The 20,218-nt window shown below is 32.9% G+C and overlaps 2 protein-coding genes across 2 annotated transcripts; one reads left to right on the forward strand and one right to left on the reverse strand.

The window, feature by feature from the left end:
• Nucleotides 1–1,696: 1,696 nt before the first annotated feature.
• Nucleotides 1,697–11,148, reverse strand: LOC144443139 (kinesin-like protein KIF24). Its single transcript, XM_078132508.1, has 6 exons — nt 10,192–11,148; nt 8,568–8,665; nt 7,007–7,222; nt 4,085–4,172; nt 2,212–2,333; nt 1,697–1,796 (listed from the first exon to the last, which is right to left on the reverse strand). The coding sequence occupies exons 1-6, from the start codon at nt 11,146–11,148 to the stop codon at nt 1,697–1,699; spliced, it is 1,581 nt and encodes a 526-aa protein (XP_077988634.1).
• A 4,653-nt stretch (nt 11,149–15,801) lies between these two features.
• LOC144443874 (bis(5'-nucleosyl)-tetraphosphatase [asymmetrical]-like) lies at nt 15,802–16,742 on the forward strand. The gene is made up of 2 exons (XM_078133461.1): nt 15,802–15,928; nt 16,423–16,742. The coding sequence occupies exons 1-2, from the start codon at nt 15,802–15,804 to the stop codon at nt 16,734–16,736; spliced, it is 441 nt and encodes a 146-aa protein (XP_077989587.1). The 3' UTR covers nt 16,737–16,742.
• Nucleotides 16,743–20,218: the final 3,476 nt, after the last annotated feature.

Raw genomic sequence — 20,218 nt, forward strand, 5'->3', positions numbered from 1 at the left:
ATTTATAATTTATTACGAAACATGCTTAGTGATGTAAAAATGTTATTGACATAGGATATAGTAAATTGGTTGGTATATTAGATTGAAAATCTAGAGTCCACTCTTACTGCAATATTAGACTGTGCTAAGACTACAAACTCTATTATAAGATTTACATCAGAAAGAAATTTCATGTGGGATGATGTCATTGTGTGTCTCAGTAGTATACAAGGCAAACTATTCACAGAAAACAGCTCCCTCTAGTGGTAAAGCCTGGAAATGGTTTGCTATGACAACAATATTGATCTGCAAATATTGGTATAAATAAAGAATTTTAGGGACAAGTTCAATAGTTAATATAGAATAAAAATAAAATTCTTTTACTTAGGCCTCAGAACAGATGCTGTCATTACCACACTACTAGTCACAAGAGGGCGCTGTAATATTTAAATTAGCTACTATTTCAACTGTCCATCATTCTGGCTTGTAGAGCCATGGTTTGCTAAGACATAGAGCATGACTAACACTTAATTTAATGGAAAACCTTTCAGATTAACAAATCCATTGCCAAACTTGACAGTTTTTTAGAGATTATTTGACTTTTTTTGTTAGCTACACTGAGAGCAGTGTTTTTTGGAAAGGTGAGGGAAAGGGGGAAAGGGCTAAAATTTGCATAGTTTGCCAAGCACAATCTACCTTAATTTTGCTTGGGAACCCTGGTAAAATTATTGGGGAACCCTGGTAAAATTACTGGGGTACCCTGGTAAAATTACTGGGAATTCATGGTAAAATTTCTGGGGAACCCCAGTAAATTTTACCTGCTTACACAGACAGACAGACAGACAGACAGACAGACAGACAGACAGACAGACAGACAGACAGACAGACAGACAGACAGACAGACAGACAGACAGACAGACAGAAGCATAACAAAACCTCCCCTTATAGGAGGTAAAACACTGGAGAGATTCATGATTGTTGGTTTTCCTCTAACTATTGTGTATCATTGTAATGAGTAATTAAAGAGTGTACACAATGACAGATAGTTCACTCTAACATTTATCAACATGTTCTGAAAGAAACATACTTCAGTAAAAAAAACATACTTCTCAACAGTCTGTCAACTATTTTAACAATGTTTGTCACAAAATGATGCTGGTAGTACTACTTGTATGACTCTACACAATAGTGGATTGAGTGACACAGGAATGCTTGCACATTTACTGGTAGTTGTCTGAATACAAACTGAATGGACTCATACACATTTCAGGGTAACTTTAGTTGAACATCAATATTATGACAGTTGTGAAATTCATTCTTTATTTGACTCATAAAAACTATGTCTATATAGATATATTGGAATTAACTTTGAAATAAACAGAATAAAAGCCAAATGGTGTTTATTTCTGCCGTTAAAGTGCCTGATGTCAATTTGATTATTTGAGTACCATCTGCTATTTTTACTACTCCTACAACTGTAAACATACCCAAAATATATGAGTGCAAATCCTCTAGTCAAATACAGCAATGTTACAAAATATTCAATTAAATTTTCTATTCTTAACAATTTTTGATTCTTTGATAATTATTTAGTCCTTCACAAATTACTAGATTCAGGTTCATAAACTGTGATATAACTATATTTGCTGGATTCTACAGACATTTTTAAGCTGAGTAGAGTATGAAACCGTAAACACCTGTTAGATTTCAAATTATCCTACACTGTCAGCCTTGAACTTTGAACTTTGAGCTTGACCTCATATGTCATCAGACAACAGCGGTCTGGGAAAACTTGTTTCTGAGGATTTAACGATTCACTGCATGTAAAGTAGAATTAATCTTGTTTTATTATAAAGGACTTACCCCTGGGGGGAGGGGTTGGGGGGTGGGTTACTCTCCCTAATTGACTATACGTGTATGTATATATGTGCCACCCCGGCTTTGGGATGTGTTTTCTAGCCCATTGGTCCGAAATGGGGGTTGGATGTGAATAAAGAATCAAAAATGGGTTTCACTCTACATTAAATACTTAGATTTGAACAGATAGATCAATTTATTTCAGACAGCATGTAAAGTTGACTTTAATTAAAGTTATATTCACTCGTTGAACAGATACCATACATCAATTTATTTCAGACAGCATGTAAAGTTGACTTATATTAAAGTTATATTCACTTGTTGAACAGATACCATACATCAATTTATTTCAGACAGTATGTAAAGTTGACTGACCTTCCAAGTTTTCTCTTTGCTCTGTCTTTGAGTTGTATCTGTAGTATTGCATGTGATCTAGATGAGTCTGAGTTCACACCAGATACACCTGTACTTCTCACTTGATTTCCATACTCAATCACCTGAAAACAGAAAGTCAATATTTCCCTGTATAATCTAGTACAATGTATACTGATAGATACTGAATGCATCCACTAGCTTACATACTAATGCAATTACAGAATTCGTGACAGATCAACAGATAATATGAATATTTCCCCATCTTGATGTATACATTAACAATGTTGGGTTCATCTATCAATGAATGTCAGAACAGACATTAACTACTAATTTGAAAAAATAAACTGTATTACTGAACAATTCAAATAAGTTTTAGAATACTTTAGAAACTGTTTTATCCCTGCTAAGGACATGATTTGATTGACCTGTCATCAGGACAAGTTTGGAACCTAACCTCGGTGTGCTAGTATATATACCTAGCCGGGAATCCATGCAGATGGGGAGGGAAAAACCAAAATTTGAAATCCCGCTATATATATACCCATCCACTAATCAAACCATAGACACTGTCTATGATCAAACACACATATACTGACTACCTGTCCGGACGCTGTTGCTGTGTTGGTAACTATATAGCTTTTGTTAAAATCAACTGTGTCAATACAATCCTTGCATGTTCATTCATGCTATTAACTGTCACTAGTTGGTTTTTGAATTCCCACACATAATGCTTTGATACATTGAATCCCCTAGTTACATGATGAAGCAGTCAGATAACGATAATTGATATATGTCACACAGTTGCAGCATGTCATATTTTATTCACGCTACATGTATCAGGTCAAAGGTCATCTGATAACTTGAAATATTGTATGGCACATCAGTGTACAGTAACACAGGGCTCTGCAATAACAGTTACCACCTAACTTAATACAAGCTATCATTGTTCATTGTTCAACAAAATGTAATAATAACATACTATACACCTGGTTTCTTCAAAATGACAATAAATTGTTTGATTTTAGAAATATGAAAAGTCTATATTTATTATTAATATTATCTTTAGGTTTTACCTGCTTGACATCATCACTGGCCATTATTGTCTAATAAAATTTAATATTTCAATAGTTATGGATATCTCTTTAAATTGGCAATCTGTACATTAATTAGTTTTATCAATATTAAAATATGAATATTCATTACCAATATCATTTGTGTAAAAGTTGTTCTGATAAAATGTTTCCATTCTACAATTGTTCTGGTATCTTTAAAAATGACAATATGTATATCAAATAGTTTCAGGAAAATGAAATTTGTGAAGAATTTTTTTTTTTTTAATGACACTAAGTATATAAATTACAATTATTGAATCTTGAAGTAGGAACACATAAATACAGGAAGTGTGTGTGTGTGATACAACCTTTCTAAAATCAATTCTTGACCTACGTCAAATTTAGATTGTATGTCTAGGTGTACCTGTGCTTATAAAGTTGGAATAAAGTGGACACAAAGTTTCTATTTAAAGAATTACCCTGTACATTTGCTGGTAGCTGTTACCCTGTGTTCATATTTGATGCACAAAGACAATGTACTAGTCTGTATTGTAAGGTGACTCCGGGTGAGACAATAAACTTGCTATATCTGTATATGAAACACACTCTCTTCCCAAATAAAAAAGAAAACAACCCTGAATATTGTGATTTTGTTGGACAATCCTGCTTATACATTATAATAGCACAAGCTGACTTTATCAACTTTTACTCAAGTATTAAAAAATACTGACATAAAACCTGGATTAAACTATTCTAGTGTAATGTTAATGTCAATGTATGTTGTAGTTGTCAAGTCAAATTATCATATAAAGACTCCTTACCTCCATCAAAGCAGCAACATTACCAATCTGGAATTCTTTAATGCCAGCAATACAGACATTATTCTTACCATCCTCACGTGCATGTAATCTGACAAAGATATAAGAACAGAGAAAAGGGTTACAAGACTGTTTTATAAGACTGTCACATAATCGGACAAAGACATAAGAACAGAGAAAGGGCATGACAAAACCAGACAAGATAACTGCGTTATTGTAAATTTCTGAAATGAGTGCTTTACTGAGAAGAGAATGCTGGATGAATGCATTAACAATTAGTAGGATTTGGTTTTGAAACACCAGGGTTAGGAGTTGTAAATATTATGTAAAAGTTGAGTGGATTCATATCCGATTTCTATCTACCGATTAAATGGATAATCTCTTAAAATTGATGTACCATACAAGTATGAAATAAAGTAGCTGTGAATGGGAACGATCAGTTCTTATTTTTCATATTTTCAATGTTTTCCATCTGAGAAAAATGTTGCCATCAGAAAGGCCAAGATTCCATTTTCCATATTCAACAATAAGAGATAAGCTTTGGAACACTAAGAAAGAAGTCTTTGAATTGTAAATTGGACCATTATATTGGTGGTCTTAGTCTATCAACCTTTGATAGACAGACAGTTAAAAAAAACTATTTTTAAGTTGATTTTATCCTAGTAATTAAAGGAACTGTGTTTTATTTTGTACTTTGGCTACAAAAATGACAATATACATTTTTATGCACATACATCAAAATTACCAGACAAGTTTATACTGTTGTTCTCTATTGAGCAGTTAGTTAAATACAAGTTTAACCTTTGACCTGCTGGAATGGCTGTTTCATTGGAGTCATAGGACCCTAGCAGTATATTGAAATATTGCCAAAAAGAATTGCTTATCAGATCCTTGGTAGCACAGCAGGATGTACCAAAAAAAATGTACATATACAATATTTATGAGTTTTAACCATTCTAGCACAGATATGTGGCTTACAACGCGGTTGTCAAAATTTCAGGTTTCAGGCAAACAGCATCGTTAAGCAAAAACAGTGAAAAGCAAGTTTGAACTAAAATTGTTGGCCATAATTAATGGTACACATTTGAGATTTCTAATTCTACAATTTTTCAATGTCAGATAAAAATTTTAATGCCCTTACATTAAAACACAAATTAATACTTTTTATGATTTCATTCTGAAAGTTTATGATTTCCCAGTAGAAATAAACTTAATTATTTTTGATAATATTATTCAACTTTTACAGCCTAGGCTAAAGTCACAATCATGTGAGGACTTTGACTATCATCTCCCATCTCAGAACTGGGTAAAACATTTTTTATAAGTGTTCTCATGTTACTCAAGGAAAATTATCTTGTTGGACTCAGGGATTTGACTTTTTAGACCCTAAATAAATACCACCACCAAGTTTAAATTCATACTACAAGATGACAACTCTTCTTTACAAATGTATTTAATATCAGTGAATGTTTTCTATTAAAACTGGCAAAGTTTTGTAGTCTGAAAGGTCCAGCTGTTTGTTTGCTATGTCATCACTCACATTATAAATTTATCTTTTTTTAAAGATTATGCAATATCATCTTCCGCTTGCCAAATTTTTGAAAAACTTTTTAAATTAATGACATGAGATATTGGAACTCTTTAAAATGCAATCAACTTAAATCAACTTTAATCAACTTAAATCGATCTAATTCTCCGATAAAACTAACCAAAGCTTACAAAATCTTGATAATCTGATAATCACGCCATCTATTTGAACCGCCAAGACTAAGTAAACAAACACTGTATACAAAGAAAGCTATGCATTGAATCTCAGCCAAGAAAATGCAGTTTACATGACCACAATGCCGGGCTGAGTGCATAGGTACAACCCTATGCTGTAATTGGTAGCACTACTTTACTTGATTGACTACAAAGGTAATTGACACAACAGATAACAATTTTTTATTAATTTGTGGCATATCTGATGTTGATACATAAATTAAATGATAAACTTAATTTAAAGATAATAATGAGAGGAGGACAAACTCTGGACGTAGTTGAGTATTGTCACTTTAGTAGTAAACACCAATAACATCTTGAATTGTATTACATGTAAATCCACTACACATGCCAAGCTGTCCTTTGTATCACCAAGCAGCTGGCAGTGAGCCCAGACTAAGATTAAACATGACTCATAGCAATATAAACCATATAACAGACAGGTAGGTACTCAAACTATATCATGATAACACCAAAACTTTATCAACATCTGGTACAGTTTTGATAATGATAACACCCAGTTTGCTTTGCTTATTTGGATTATAACATTTTACAAAATTTCTTCAAAAAGTTTTGATGTAATTTCTCATGACTACCATATTTGGGGAATTATATGCAATATTAAAATGTTTCACAATTGAATACATATTTTAATCATTAATGGATTATGTACAAATAGTTGAATTTTTGACAATTTGCCAGTTTAAAAATGGTGATAACAAATAACTAAAATAAAGGTATATCATTATTTGAATAAACTGACAGTTTGCTAAAATAAACATTTAGTAAATGAATCGGCCAACTTTAAAACTATAGAAACAACTAGATAACAGTTTGCAGTAAAAGTTCTGAGGATACTGCATAATTTGTTTTTTTAATTTGGACTTGAAAATAAAATACTTAGAAATAACAGACTATGCCGTTAGAAAACTTTCTTTGTTAGAATTAGAATACAAATAAGAACAAATAATGCTTGGCGTTTACTTGGCCTTAATTCAAGTACTGTAAGATTTGTCAGAGCTAACAATATTATTGAGTGTGTGGTGTACTTATTTTGAACTCTAAGCTGCCAGGAACAAAAGGCATACAAACACAGGATCTCTCAAGAAAAGAAAAGAAATGAAAAGAAAATGACTTGTGAAATAAAACTGTCTTTTCACTCACCTTTTCCTTGCATTAAGCAAATCAAAGAGCTGACCACAATAGATTTCAAAGTAACTGATCCAGACAGACAAACTGCGGCCGTGATATCCAGACTGTAGAACTGAAAAGATATCTTTGGCTGCTAAAAGATACAATCCTTGTACCTTACCATTACCTAACATAGTATGGGTTTTACCAGCACCAGTCTGTCCATATGCAAAACATGTAGCTTTACCACTACAAAGTGAATAGAGACAACAGGTATTAGTTTAGGAACACAGATGGCAATGTATTATTGTATAGCTTTATAAAGCTAGATTGTCAGACAGATGGGAAAGTATTTAGGTGTTTAACTGTTTATGGAGATTTAACATCATTGTCATACTTTCATTATATCAAACATATGGTACAAAATAACACATCTGCGACAATACAGATGTACGCGTGTATATGATTGGAAAAAGGAGATCCATATATCAAATGAAACTCAACAAAAATGTTTGCTACGTGTAATATCACAGGCTAGAAATAGTCCAAAATATGTTGAGTGCAAAGATAGAGTCACTATGTTCAATTGCAGACTTTCTGTTTCAAAGTATTTGGTATAGAGGCATATTATCATAATCCTTATTTAGTGTTTGTCATTCTTGTTAAAATATCTTGACCGAACAATTAGTAAATGTAAATTTTTTGAAAGCAGAAAGCATTCAATTTATTCACATAAAATATTTCTAAGTATGATTAATGATATTCACTGTAGAACTTCTTTTCCCCAGAGTAGAACAAATGCAAGACATGGAGTACCTTGATATGAATTGTTCCAAAATATATTTTATTGAGGTGACCGTCATCACTTTCATAGTTGTTTTTTTTTAAACTATAAAGTAATCGTGCAGGAAAACTTAGTATAGTAAACAAGAAATAAATCTAACTGATGTATGAATTTCATCTCTAAAAACAAACTGTGCTAATAATGACAGAGGTGTGAATGGAAAACCTTGGATGCAAAGTTTTACTGCTGTAATAACAGGTACAGTATATAGTAACCTTTGACCCTACGACTTGGCAAAGTGTCAACCTTTTGTTTTTTCTCATTTTCAATTGTCTGCTGATGATTTATGGCTAACTGACTTCAATGGTTTTATCTGTTCTTTTAATGATTACATCTAGGAGTTGTATATTAAAATACTTGGGAATGTGCCATTTGGCATACATAATATGTCATGCTGAAATGTGTTGTGGATTATTTTTATCAAGGTTAAGTTGCTATGATGACAAAAATACAACATCATCTAAACGTTAATAAAGATGAATTTAAATAAATAAGGAAAAGTATGAGACACTGTAAAGAAGTAATTTTAAAATGATGTACACAATTTAATAACTATCTCAGTTGAGGGGATGTGTCTATATTTCGAACCGGTTTAACTGAATCAATTCAATTTGATTCATTTAAAATCAATTCATAAACAGGACAGGGCTTATATACTGAGAGAGGAAATAAAGGAAATCAGTTAGTAAGTCCACAAAATGAGTAAAACCATTCAGAAATATGGATAGGTATGAAATATAAGACACTTACCCTCTGAATATACAGTTGACCAATGGTTTTGCAGTCTTTTCATAGATTTGTTCATTTGTCTGGTTTTCATCAAACACTTCATCAAAATAAAACTCGTGCTGTAAGAACGGACATCTAAATATGAATACACATGAATGTTGTCTTGAACCCCATGCAACTACATACTGATAAACTTTGTCTGCTTATCAAACAATATCCCCCCCCCCCCTCCCATCACAACTCCGAAAATAAATCTAGCCCCTCCTCATCCCCTCCCCCAACTCCATCCACACCTAGCAAATATGTCCTTTCAAACCCATCACTGTCAATATAGGAAACACAAAAATAAGTTTTCATTGAAATTAAAACTCATGCAGAGAGACTCGAAAAAGTAGCAAACACTGGTATTCAATATCAAACCCACAAGTATTGTACAAAGTACTGTTATGTACATATGCAACCATCCCAATACTACCCATTGCCATGAAACTATATACTGTACATGTATGTCCTCATTTCAATACGCATAACAAAGACGTTTTTCTTTATTTTTCTTTCGACACAGAGCACAGTCACTGAAATTTGAACAAAAGTAATATACAGTACTCATTTTTTTTTCAAAGGTTCCTCTCTATGAGGAAATGGATGAACTAAGTATGTGTCCCGTAGAACAGTCATACATTTAGCAAAGATTGTCTGTTCATCAATGGAAAACTGACATGCTATGTTAGTAGCAAACACTGGTATTGGATTTGAATCAGGCTATTGGTAAGTATTCAACATGCAGTCATTTTCTTAGCACAAATCCCATTCCTTCTGTATTAATATGTAATATACTTGGACTAAGCCTCATTTTAAATGAAACCTAGTTCCAAAGACTACATCAAAATAAAACTCATGCTAAGTTGATATACTGCAAAGACTACAGTGTATATCAACATATAAACGTAAAACTCATGCTAAAAGATCAGAAAAAGAAGCAAACACTAGCTGTCAGTTAGTATCCACATCAAATACACAAAATATATTCAAAGTATTGTACACACTGTCCTTATATGGTAAAAGCCCAATGCTGCAATGAAATTGGCAAGTTAATATTTCCCATCAAACTGACAATGATATTGGGAATGGTTTCCAACTTTAGGTAGGGCTTTAACCAACACAAGTACAATACATGCATGAGTGCTTACAGACCAAGGTACCTCCATATTGCAAGACGTTCCTGAAATATCACCAAGAATTCTAAGTTCTGTCAGCATGCACTGCAAAAAAATAATCTACCATCTTTAGGATAAAAACTGAAATGATGAAGTATCTCATCATAAAATGTAGCATTTGGACAGTGTATTACTTGTTTGTTTTGTTTTTTAATTTCTTTTCTTGTCATGAATGTGGTGTCTTTGTTTCTAAATTAATAATCATGTATATTTACATAAAAATAAATTAAATAAATAAAACATGAATGATCACATAGTCATCAAAATATATTTAAAGCATATGGAAATAAATAAAATTTACAAATTGATTAGTTTTACGATTAACAAAAATTAGGAAGTAGTAAATTGTGAACTTGATAACTTACCATTTGTGTAAACTTTGTCAAATCAAAATTAGGAAGTAGTAAATTGTAAACTTGATAACTTACCATTTGTGTAAACTTTGTCAAATCAACAGCTGTTTTGTTCTCATCTAATACCACTTTATTAGGATTTTCTACAGTGATGACATCAGCCTCTTTATTTCGCTTTTCTTTTTTATTTAGTGGTCTTTTACGGATACAAACTTTAATTCGGTCTTCTGTCAAAGCACTGTCGGTAGATGGGCGGGTTGGTGTAGATGTTGAGTTGCTTGTTGGGGTAAACTTTCTATTTGTACTTGGCACGCCATAATCATACTGCATACCACTGTATTTTATCCTTTCAATGGAACGTTCTTTGAGTTTGGGTCCATGATATGAATTTCCTACATTTGCCTCCAAGGTTTCTGAGTCAGATAATGACTGGTATAGAGCACTGGAATATGATTTAGACTTACTCTTTTTGGGGCTAGTTTTAACAAAGAAAACGTCTGGTTTCTTGTCTAATTTGTCAAATGAAGTGGCTCGCATAATATTATTATTATTATTTCTTATGAATTTTTTGTCAAGTACACCGTTGTTTAAAATAATTGGAGCATACTGTTTGGCACAAGAATTGTACACTTGTTGTAAATCATCATCAGAAGAGTCCGACTCAATTGAGCTTCTTCTATTGGTTAATCTTGGCATTCTGCTTTCACAATCGTTGTCAGTGCGATTAGTGAATCTGGGCGTTGTATCATTACACTCATCGTCGTAGTGATTGGTTGATCTGGGCGTCCTGTCGTCATACTCGTTGTCGCATGATTGGCCACATCTCTTACCATTCTTCTGTACATTCTTAATAATCTGTATGAGTTGAAATAACCGTTTTCTATCGTCCATATCATCAATACCATAGTCTGAATACTCCTGCATAGTTAATGCTGTCAGGCCTTCTGATCTGGTAATACCACTGGCCTCAAAGTTAGGATAGTACTGTTCTAAACCTGCTTCACGCAGACACTCGTATAAACAATTGGCCATTTTCTCTCTATTATATCCTTCCGAGGGCTTCAAGGTACACAGAACAAGTGAAATCACCAAATTTATGTGTTGATGGTCACCTTGGGAGGGCTTCCAATTTCAGGTTAAATGTGAAAGTTACAAAGACTGACAGTAACTGCCATTACTGGACAAGTTGTTACACGCAGGTCATTAATGGGGTGTTATTACAAGGCTTTATCACATCTGTAAATGAACAAAAAGCAATGCTCATAAAATTCAACAATAATAGGATATAACATTCAAAGTAATGCAAATAATACAATAGGTAATTAATAAATGGAAGAATTTTTGTTGTCATTTTAATTTAAGCAAGCGTATCATAACAACTGAATGCAAAGATGTTATCAAAAAAAGGCATCCATTCAGAAAATGGAACTGTACACACAATGATATGCTGTATCAGAGATCTATTATTCAAAATAAAATGTTTTGTGTCAAAATGGTAATACATCACATATTCCTTGCAATAATGAGCCTAATTCTTTGGTTCTTCCGTTTTATTTTGAATTCTTTATTAGGTGAATAATTACCTGTAACCAGATTGAAAAAGGAAATGCTGGTATTTGAACATTTTATCATGTGCACACTGAAAATATATATATTTCAATGTACATAGCCAGGTAACACATTTTACAGTGGAAACAGATGGACTCAGCTAAGGTTTTGGGTCAGTTTGAAAACCTTGGACTAAATGGAAAACCAATTCTTGAAAATTGTCAGTTTCTAAATAGAAAGGGTCAATATTATGCCACTAGAGTATACACAGTTCTACCATTAATTTAATGACTGCGTCTATATTACTATAACTGTGCATAGTGATAATTCATTAGACTGTGGCTTTATCTAACACAAGTCAATTAGCACCATTTTGTTATCATTTACACTGTCATAAACAACATTCATTTTCACAATATCTTACTTATATATCAGGAATATATTGCACCACTAAAAACACATGGATGTGAATTTCACACACCTACCTTCAGCTAAATATCATGGTGTGACGCTCCAAACCAACAGAAATATTCCAAAAAATATGTTGGAAATAATTTCATTGCATATAATTAGAAAGCTTTGTACAAATGAACAAACTGGTGCCAAATTTGCATGGCATGTATTTATAGATACAGTGTACCCGGCACATGGTTGTGTTATAGTAAGGCTAGCAGAACTGCATGACCCTCTTTTGTCTACAGACATATCCATGCACATCATTGATATTAAAATTATATGCACCACTGCCACAACAATGGTGTGTCACCCTGACTTATTTGCATATCTATTGTTGTGTAGGGTTCCATTCATGAATCTACTACTATTGCAAGGAGGAAATTTGAATATTGAACAAACATGACTGGAAAACAATACTGCACTTAATATGGAGAATATGAATTACATTGAATAAATTAGTGTGTATATAATCAATATAGAGATTACTACTCAAAAGTAGGCTGAAATACGGTCACAATTTCACTGTTAGATTTTAAAGTAGTTGTAAACTGTACACTGTGAGTTGACATTTGGATATGACAGTCACCATACATTGTAATTTTTTGTTTAATTGAAAATCACAAAATGAAATTTGAAAAACACACTTTTTTAATGGATGTACATAACACACCCATGTTATGTAAACTAGCTGCTGAATTAATAAACTTTTAGTATAAACTAAAATATCATGCATTTCACAATTAGAATCATATATTTTATGCTTTTTATCTATCTATCTATCTATCTATCTATCTATCTATCTATCTATCTATCTATCTATCTATCTATCTATCTATCTATCTATCTATCTATCTATTTATGCATTATTTATTTATTTACTTTATCATAATGTACATGCCTTTTGTATCAGAGATTCCCTGAAACTGTTAGGAGCAGCACAGAAAGTAAATTTACACTCCATACTTGCCATGACTTAGAAAGATAAGTAGAAATAAATATGTCTGGTGACAAAAAAAAAAGAAGTACACCCACAAACTATGAAGAGCAAAACGGTACTTGAAGATTTAATAATCAACATTATAAGATATATTTTACTTCTATATGTAATTCATTTCCTACTTTATTTTGCATCAAAATGTAATTGTATGACAATTTTATTTATATTAAAACAGATATTTTTTCATAATGACTTGTACCATCTCTACTTTAATTTTTTTTTAAAATTAACAAAATTTACAATGTTAATATTTATAAATATTTCTTTTGTTTGTTGTTTGTTTTGTTTGTTTTTTCTATACATCCATGTAAATAATTAAAATGACACTGTACAGTAAACAAATAGAAACAACTATAAAATGAACTAAATAAGCACATTTGAAAAGGAAAAAAAATTTATATGAATAATCAAAGTAATCACCTAACCAACCTAAGTTTTATTTCAAAATTAGATATGTAATCACAAACTTAGACCTGCACAAAATTTACTACAAATACAACTTTTCATATTCAGTAAAGAATTGCAAAGTTCCTCATTTGTATTACAAACTAACAATTATATCTACCACAATTATGTGTAAAGATATATTTACAATTAATCTAGATAGCTTCTTAGGAAAACAAATAAATTTAATTAATGAGTAAAGAAATTCTAGTGCCAATATATTTGAAATAAAAAATATATTTTGTTATCTTTTAAAGACTAAAAAATATATTTGACTTAATTTGTGTTGAGAAGAGGAGAAAATTAACAAAAAAATCTAGTACAGTATTTTTTGAAGATTTTCTGTAGCTGTATATTTGAATATAAATTTAAAAATTAATAAATGCAGTTGACAATGACTCAATGCACTACAATATGGCAACTGCAAAGATAAGACTTGCAAAACATGTCTAAATTGATAACACATAGGTTTTGTGGATTTAATATTTTATTACTTTTTGTAAAATAAACACATGAAATTTGTGTTGGCATTCTAACATCTCCAAAAGGAAAGAAAAAATAATATTAAACACAAATAAGATACCATTGAACAACTAATGTTGCATATCAAATCTCACTTTATTTAATTTTTTTTAATTCAATATTCTTACACACCTAATGGTATGGACAATTGAGAATAAATGATAAATTATTCATAAGTCCAGGAGTAAGTTGGGTATTAACCTTGTACATCAAGGTCATTGCTCTGGTCTAATCCATTCAAAATTGTCCTGCATAGGTTTTTCTGGAAACTATTTCTTGTGTTGCAACTTTTGAAACGGCTAATTAATTTTGTACTTTACACTTCTACCAGCAAATATTTATCCATCATACACAGTATTTTTAATGGAGTAAGTTCTGTTCAAATTGCCTACACTCATTTACAATTTTGGGTATATTATGGGGGCACTTACCGTTATTTATTAGAGGTGCTTGATAAATCTAATTTAGATCTATAAATAAACAATGTAATTTCGGATTACACTAAAATAAATCTCTTTGGTTGACTTTACAAATCTTAAATAAAGATGTGTTGACGTCGTACATGGAAATCTTGAACCTTGAGGGATCTCTGTAAACAATGTTTTGATAACTGAACTACATCAACTGACATACTGGTTTTGGTTTAACGAAAGCCTACCTGTTTGATTTGAAAGGCGATGCATACCTGCCCTGTGCCAGGTGAGAAAGGGCGCATCCACAATATGGAGACTCGACGGACTACGATGTACTCCAGTCTCTTTAACTCACGTAAGTTCAAAGTATTACCACATGACAACAATTATTGAGTTGGCGTAGTACCTTTTAAAAAGTTCGCCCGATAGTCCACTATGACAAAATTTTTCGAGCTCCAACAGAGTTTAACAATGTCTTCTTAACAACATTTAACAATTGAAGCAGCTGTTTGGCCGGCGAGAAGCGTGTCGAAACACGCCGGTTTGTAAACACCGCCCCGCGTAACGTTGCCTCAACAACCGCTGAACATCGAATAACGTCAGGACATGACCCACTTGAAATTGAAGAAAGATTCTTACATTTTTTCTGCGACTATAATCCTTTATTTTTAAAGATTTACAATATAGGTTGAATAAACTCGCCCCAATATGTTCAATGTAGGTTACACTGGCAACAAAAACTTGCCACATGCCAGAACGACGAGTCGCAGCTTGGAAAATAAGCTCGTTGACACACAAAATAAATACTCACAGAAATATGACGTTTTCAGCATAATGCGACCAAATCCTCATTTCATTATATTCAGGAGCACTAAAAGTCTTGCTTGGTTCTAAGCAGGGGTTGACTGGTACCTTGGCTACCACTTTACGCAGAAATTATTTGAGACGACTAAGTTGTTCACCCACCCAGCACTTCGCCATTTTGAAACTCGCGCCTGGGAACATTTCCAAAAAGTTCTGCGAGGTTCGGTTTGATTGGTCTATTATACTGTGACCTTTGACCGTTCATTGAGGCCACCATGAGTATCTTGAAGAATCCTCTACAAATATATCGTACATTCTGTTGGTGGGTTTGTTATGTTGAATTCGCTTTCATCATAACTTTTTCGCCAAACCACATAAAATGCATTAACCAAGGAATGGACTTTATAGCATGTGTAATGGGCGCGCGTTACATTCCGAAAGTATTATCAACTCAATCGTTTGGGGTCGCTGTTTAAAAAGCACTACTGCAACCAGAAAAAGATGTCTGCTGCAACAACCCGCAATTTGAGGGCTGCAGGCCTAATCATTTTCCAAAGAATTCAAGGAGATGTCAAATACCTATTGATGCAAACGTCGTACGGGGAACACCACTGGACGCCTCCAAAAGGTGATGATCAGTAAATGCTATTGCACTGTAAACGTTACAATTTTTTACATCTTTCCTACCAGCAGACCAATCACAAATGCTTGCAATCGATTGTATGAACATAGTCGAAATTTTGTGTCAATCACAGTCACAAGGGAATGTGTCTCAACAAGGGCTTTAACATGGCTCCGTAGTATAAATATAACTTAGATTTTCATCAATAAATGTCGCAACGAATGATAACGTCAATACCATCATATATATATATATAGTGTGTGTGTGTGTGTGCGCGCGCGCGCGAAATTGTAAACACATGTAGACAGTCTGGTTTATTAGTATTACAGGGAATTAGTTATTGTAAACACTTTCACTATTATAGCAGTGCCAACAGAAGAATCAAAGCAATGTGTAATATTTAGCCGATTAATCAAAATCATGCAACTTTGTCATGGATCTACTAAGTACAACTCCCTAGAGGTGTTTCACACAATTGTTTTGCCATTTTGGGTTCATAGGTCATGTTGATCCTGGAGAGTCAGACAGAGAGACAGCACTAAGAGAAACAGTTGAAGAGGCTGGTCTGACTGAGAAACATTTCAAAGTCATTGAAGATTTCAAGAAAACACTGAACTACAATGTGAGAGGAAAACCCAAAACAGTCATTTACTGGCTTGCTGAATTGATAGATAGGAATGCTAAGGTTAAAATGAGTGATGAACATCAGGGATACGAATGGTTACCATTGAAGGAAGCATGTATACTAGCCAAATATCAAGATCTACAGGATGCCCTCACAGATGCAGAGGAGTTTATCACAAGCAAACTTTAATGGAAATACACAAGAGTTAAAAGTCTCTGTAAGATACATGTCATACTGCCCTCGGGTTCTACAAATGACATAAAAATCAACCAGCACTCACTGATGAGGGCAGAACGATGTGTCACATCTTAGTAGTGTGACACGACTTTGTTCAATTTCATATTCTTTATATCATACAAATGTATTTTTATGAGAAAAAAATAACTTGGCTATGTAGTCTAGTTCCTGACAGACTGTATTCCCTACTGCATTATCTTCACACATTATGTCTAGTCAATCTCGTTACTCATGCTGTGCAAAGCGCAAATGGCAAATGTATGAAGATAACATAGTGTAAAATCGGAATACGGTCGTCAGGAACTAGACAATGGCTATGAAGATAAACTCACTTGCAGTAAATATAGTCAAGTGTTGACAGGGGAAGGGTGAGGGTAGTTGGACTATTCTCAGACCACTAAAAGGGGTCTGAGGCCTATTGTAATCTAGCTCTATCAGCTCTATCTACTTCATTCCACTTTCTTTGATAAATCATGGTGGAAGAAATGATGAGCATTTCCCTATTCTCAAGAACCAGAGCTGATATTTCTTGTTACACTATGAAATATCAAGTGCAAATACGGAGTGTTGTACAAGAGGCTGTGGTTTTACATGTCATGGTGTTTCCCTTTCAGTACTGCAAACAAATCATTGCCTTTGGAGTAATACTGTGATATGAAGCCTTTATAGAACTGCCAAACACTGAAGAATTGAAATCTAGATAGCAGCATACTGAATACATACAAAGTACAGTGTGATATATAATGTATATAGTAATCAAAAAAGACAATTGTGGATATCCATCACAGAAGACTGTGGGGGACTCCAACACATTATTGTATGGGTTTGTGTTTGAATCAGTGTTTCAAAGACTTGTATGTGTATAATAAAGTCTTTTGATGTTCACTTCATGTTCAATAAACAATACTAATATCAATACAACTATCTGATAGTAGTATTTCTTTTCTTTTTTTTCTTTTTTTAAATTTTTGTGCTGGGAATTCCTCCCAGCGATTTTCTGTTATGCAGACATATATACAAACAAACAAACACACAAATTCTAAAAAAAATAAAAAAATAATAATATTTCTTTTTAATAAATGAGCAAAGAATGAAGTACATGTAGGAAAGGATTAAATATTATGTTTTATTTAACAATGGATGGAAACAAATTTAAGTACACAAAAATGCAACAAGTTTCTGTAAACCCCAGTCTCTATAAACAAGGCTTCACAGACGACACAGTCACTACATAAATAAAGGTTTTTATCGGTGTCTTAAAGCAATATAGGTTGGTGTTATTGTTTATTCTGTATCCTTTGTATCTTCTGTCTTGATAAACTTAGACACTTCCTGTTAAAGAAGAATAAGCAGGAAAACAAGTGAATGGTTAAAAAACAGTAAACCTAATGAATATTAATGTAACAGTGGAGAGTACAATAATATTCAAGATTACTTGTAGGCTTGTATTCTATCAAAATATACTGGGTCAGTTATACTGTCTGTCACCAACACTTGGTCATTGTTGAAACCATACATATTTTCATTTGAATATGAACGTGACATCAAATCCTTGATACAACTTACTCATGTTACTAGTTGATCAAATGTTATGTCAATCACTGTCTAACAGAGAAATAAATGACTTCATAGCAGCATTCAGTGAAGACTTCTATCAAGTGAGAATATACAATGAGACTTTGCTAATTTGGCAACAATGTGGTAAGTCAAGAGAATAGTATTTAACACAAATACTTTTGTCAAGCCAGACATGCTATGCAGTGTGCCATCTAAGCCAATTTCACACACCACAGTGATGCACACAATTTCTACTGACATACAAAAATTTAGTGTTCCCCTATCTCTATGTGGTGACTCACAAGAAATGCCACTTTTTATCATACTGACCCACAACAACATAATATGGTTATCATTAGAGGTACACTGATGCTATGTTTCAGTTTGAGTGGTTTTCATTGTATATATGATTTCTTAGCAAGTTGTTATGGAAATGAACATTCTCTAAACACATATGTCTACTTACTTTTAAAGTTTTGTGGTCAATATTTTCACTCAGTTCATCAAATTTTTTTATTTGTGTGATTACTTCAGAAACTCTGAAAAGGAAAGACACCCAAACTGATAAAACACAAAAAGCATAAAATAACAAAATATAATACTTAAAGTCAACACATGCTTGATTTATTTTTTTTTCTTCTTCAGATGTAATGCCTTTGATGTTAGGAAAATATGGATAAAAATTATAACACATGGAAATGTGAGAATGAATGTTAGTGGACTGTGGGTTCATACTTAATAATGAAAATTTCTACTCAGAGTCATGAAGTGAATCCCAAATTTCCACTGATGTCTAGTCAGCATCAGGGGTGTACTACAATGGGTTATTGTTCCATGTCTCTCAAGCTCATATCACGTGTCTCTTCCAAAACACAGGACAACAGCCCATTGTACTACACCCCTGATGATGCTGACTCTGAGTAGAAATTTTCATTACTAAACATAGAAATGTAGTAGTGTATTGTTGGTGCTAGGAGTAACAACAGAACACAGAAAACAAACTCATATTTTGAAATATTCTTGGTTTGATAATTTATGTGAGTTTCTGATTTGATATATTGGCCAAATTTGTTTTATGTCCTTTTGTTCACCATGCTGTAGACAAATAGTCAACACCCATACCTGATGGAATTTCTAGTTACTTTTAAAAAAATATACACTCATTATAAACTCAACTTATTTGTATTAGAAATACACCACATATAAAGCTATAAATAGGTTGTACATGTTTTATCAATCCAAGTTAATGTTTGCAACTGAATAACTACGAGACTTGAAAGGTCTTCAACACTCTACTGGAAATCTTACCCTTCTAATTTTCCTCTGAGATTGACAATATTTTCCCTGGTGTCATCCAGATCCTGTAGCAGTATGATATACATGTTATTATCACTTATAGTAATGGAATCTCTTAGGCTGTATCCAGTGTGAGTGACAATGTTGTAGGAAGTGCCAATTTGCAGAGTATGAAATCTGCATCATTTTCAGTCAGATTAATTCAATGTGTGTTTAACTGATGTGAAATAGAACATTTCCTGGACACAAAAAGATACTTTGCAGAAAACTTGAAATCAATGTCATGCCAATCAGGGCTGGGATTTTGACAAGTGAAAATAAGATAGGAAGCTATTCAGAATTCCAAATCATACCCAAGTATTCAATTTCACCCTACATTATTCTGAACAATGTATTATGTGTGTACAAATGTATGTATTTCATATCACTTCAGTCTTATTCAGTGTTACTTTACCTCTCACCTTGTTGTGATAAAAGTGCCAGGAGCATACAACATCTGTCATACATATCAAACCTTTATGCCACATAGCACATATTAAATATCACAAATCCATCATGGCATATACTCTAAAAGGTGTCAG

This window comes from Glandiceps talaboti, chromosome 12 (assembly GCF_964340395.1).
Source record: "Glandiceps talaboti chromosome 12, keGlaTala1.1, whole genome shotgun sequence".
Taxonomy (NCBI): Eukaryota; Metazoa; Hemichordata; class Enteropneusta; family Spengelidae; genus Glandiceps; species Glandiceps talaboti.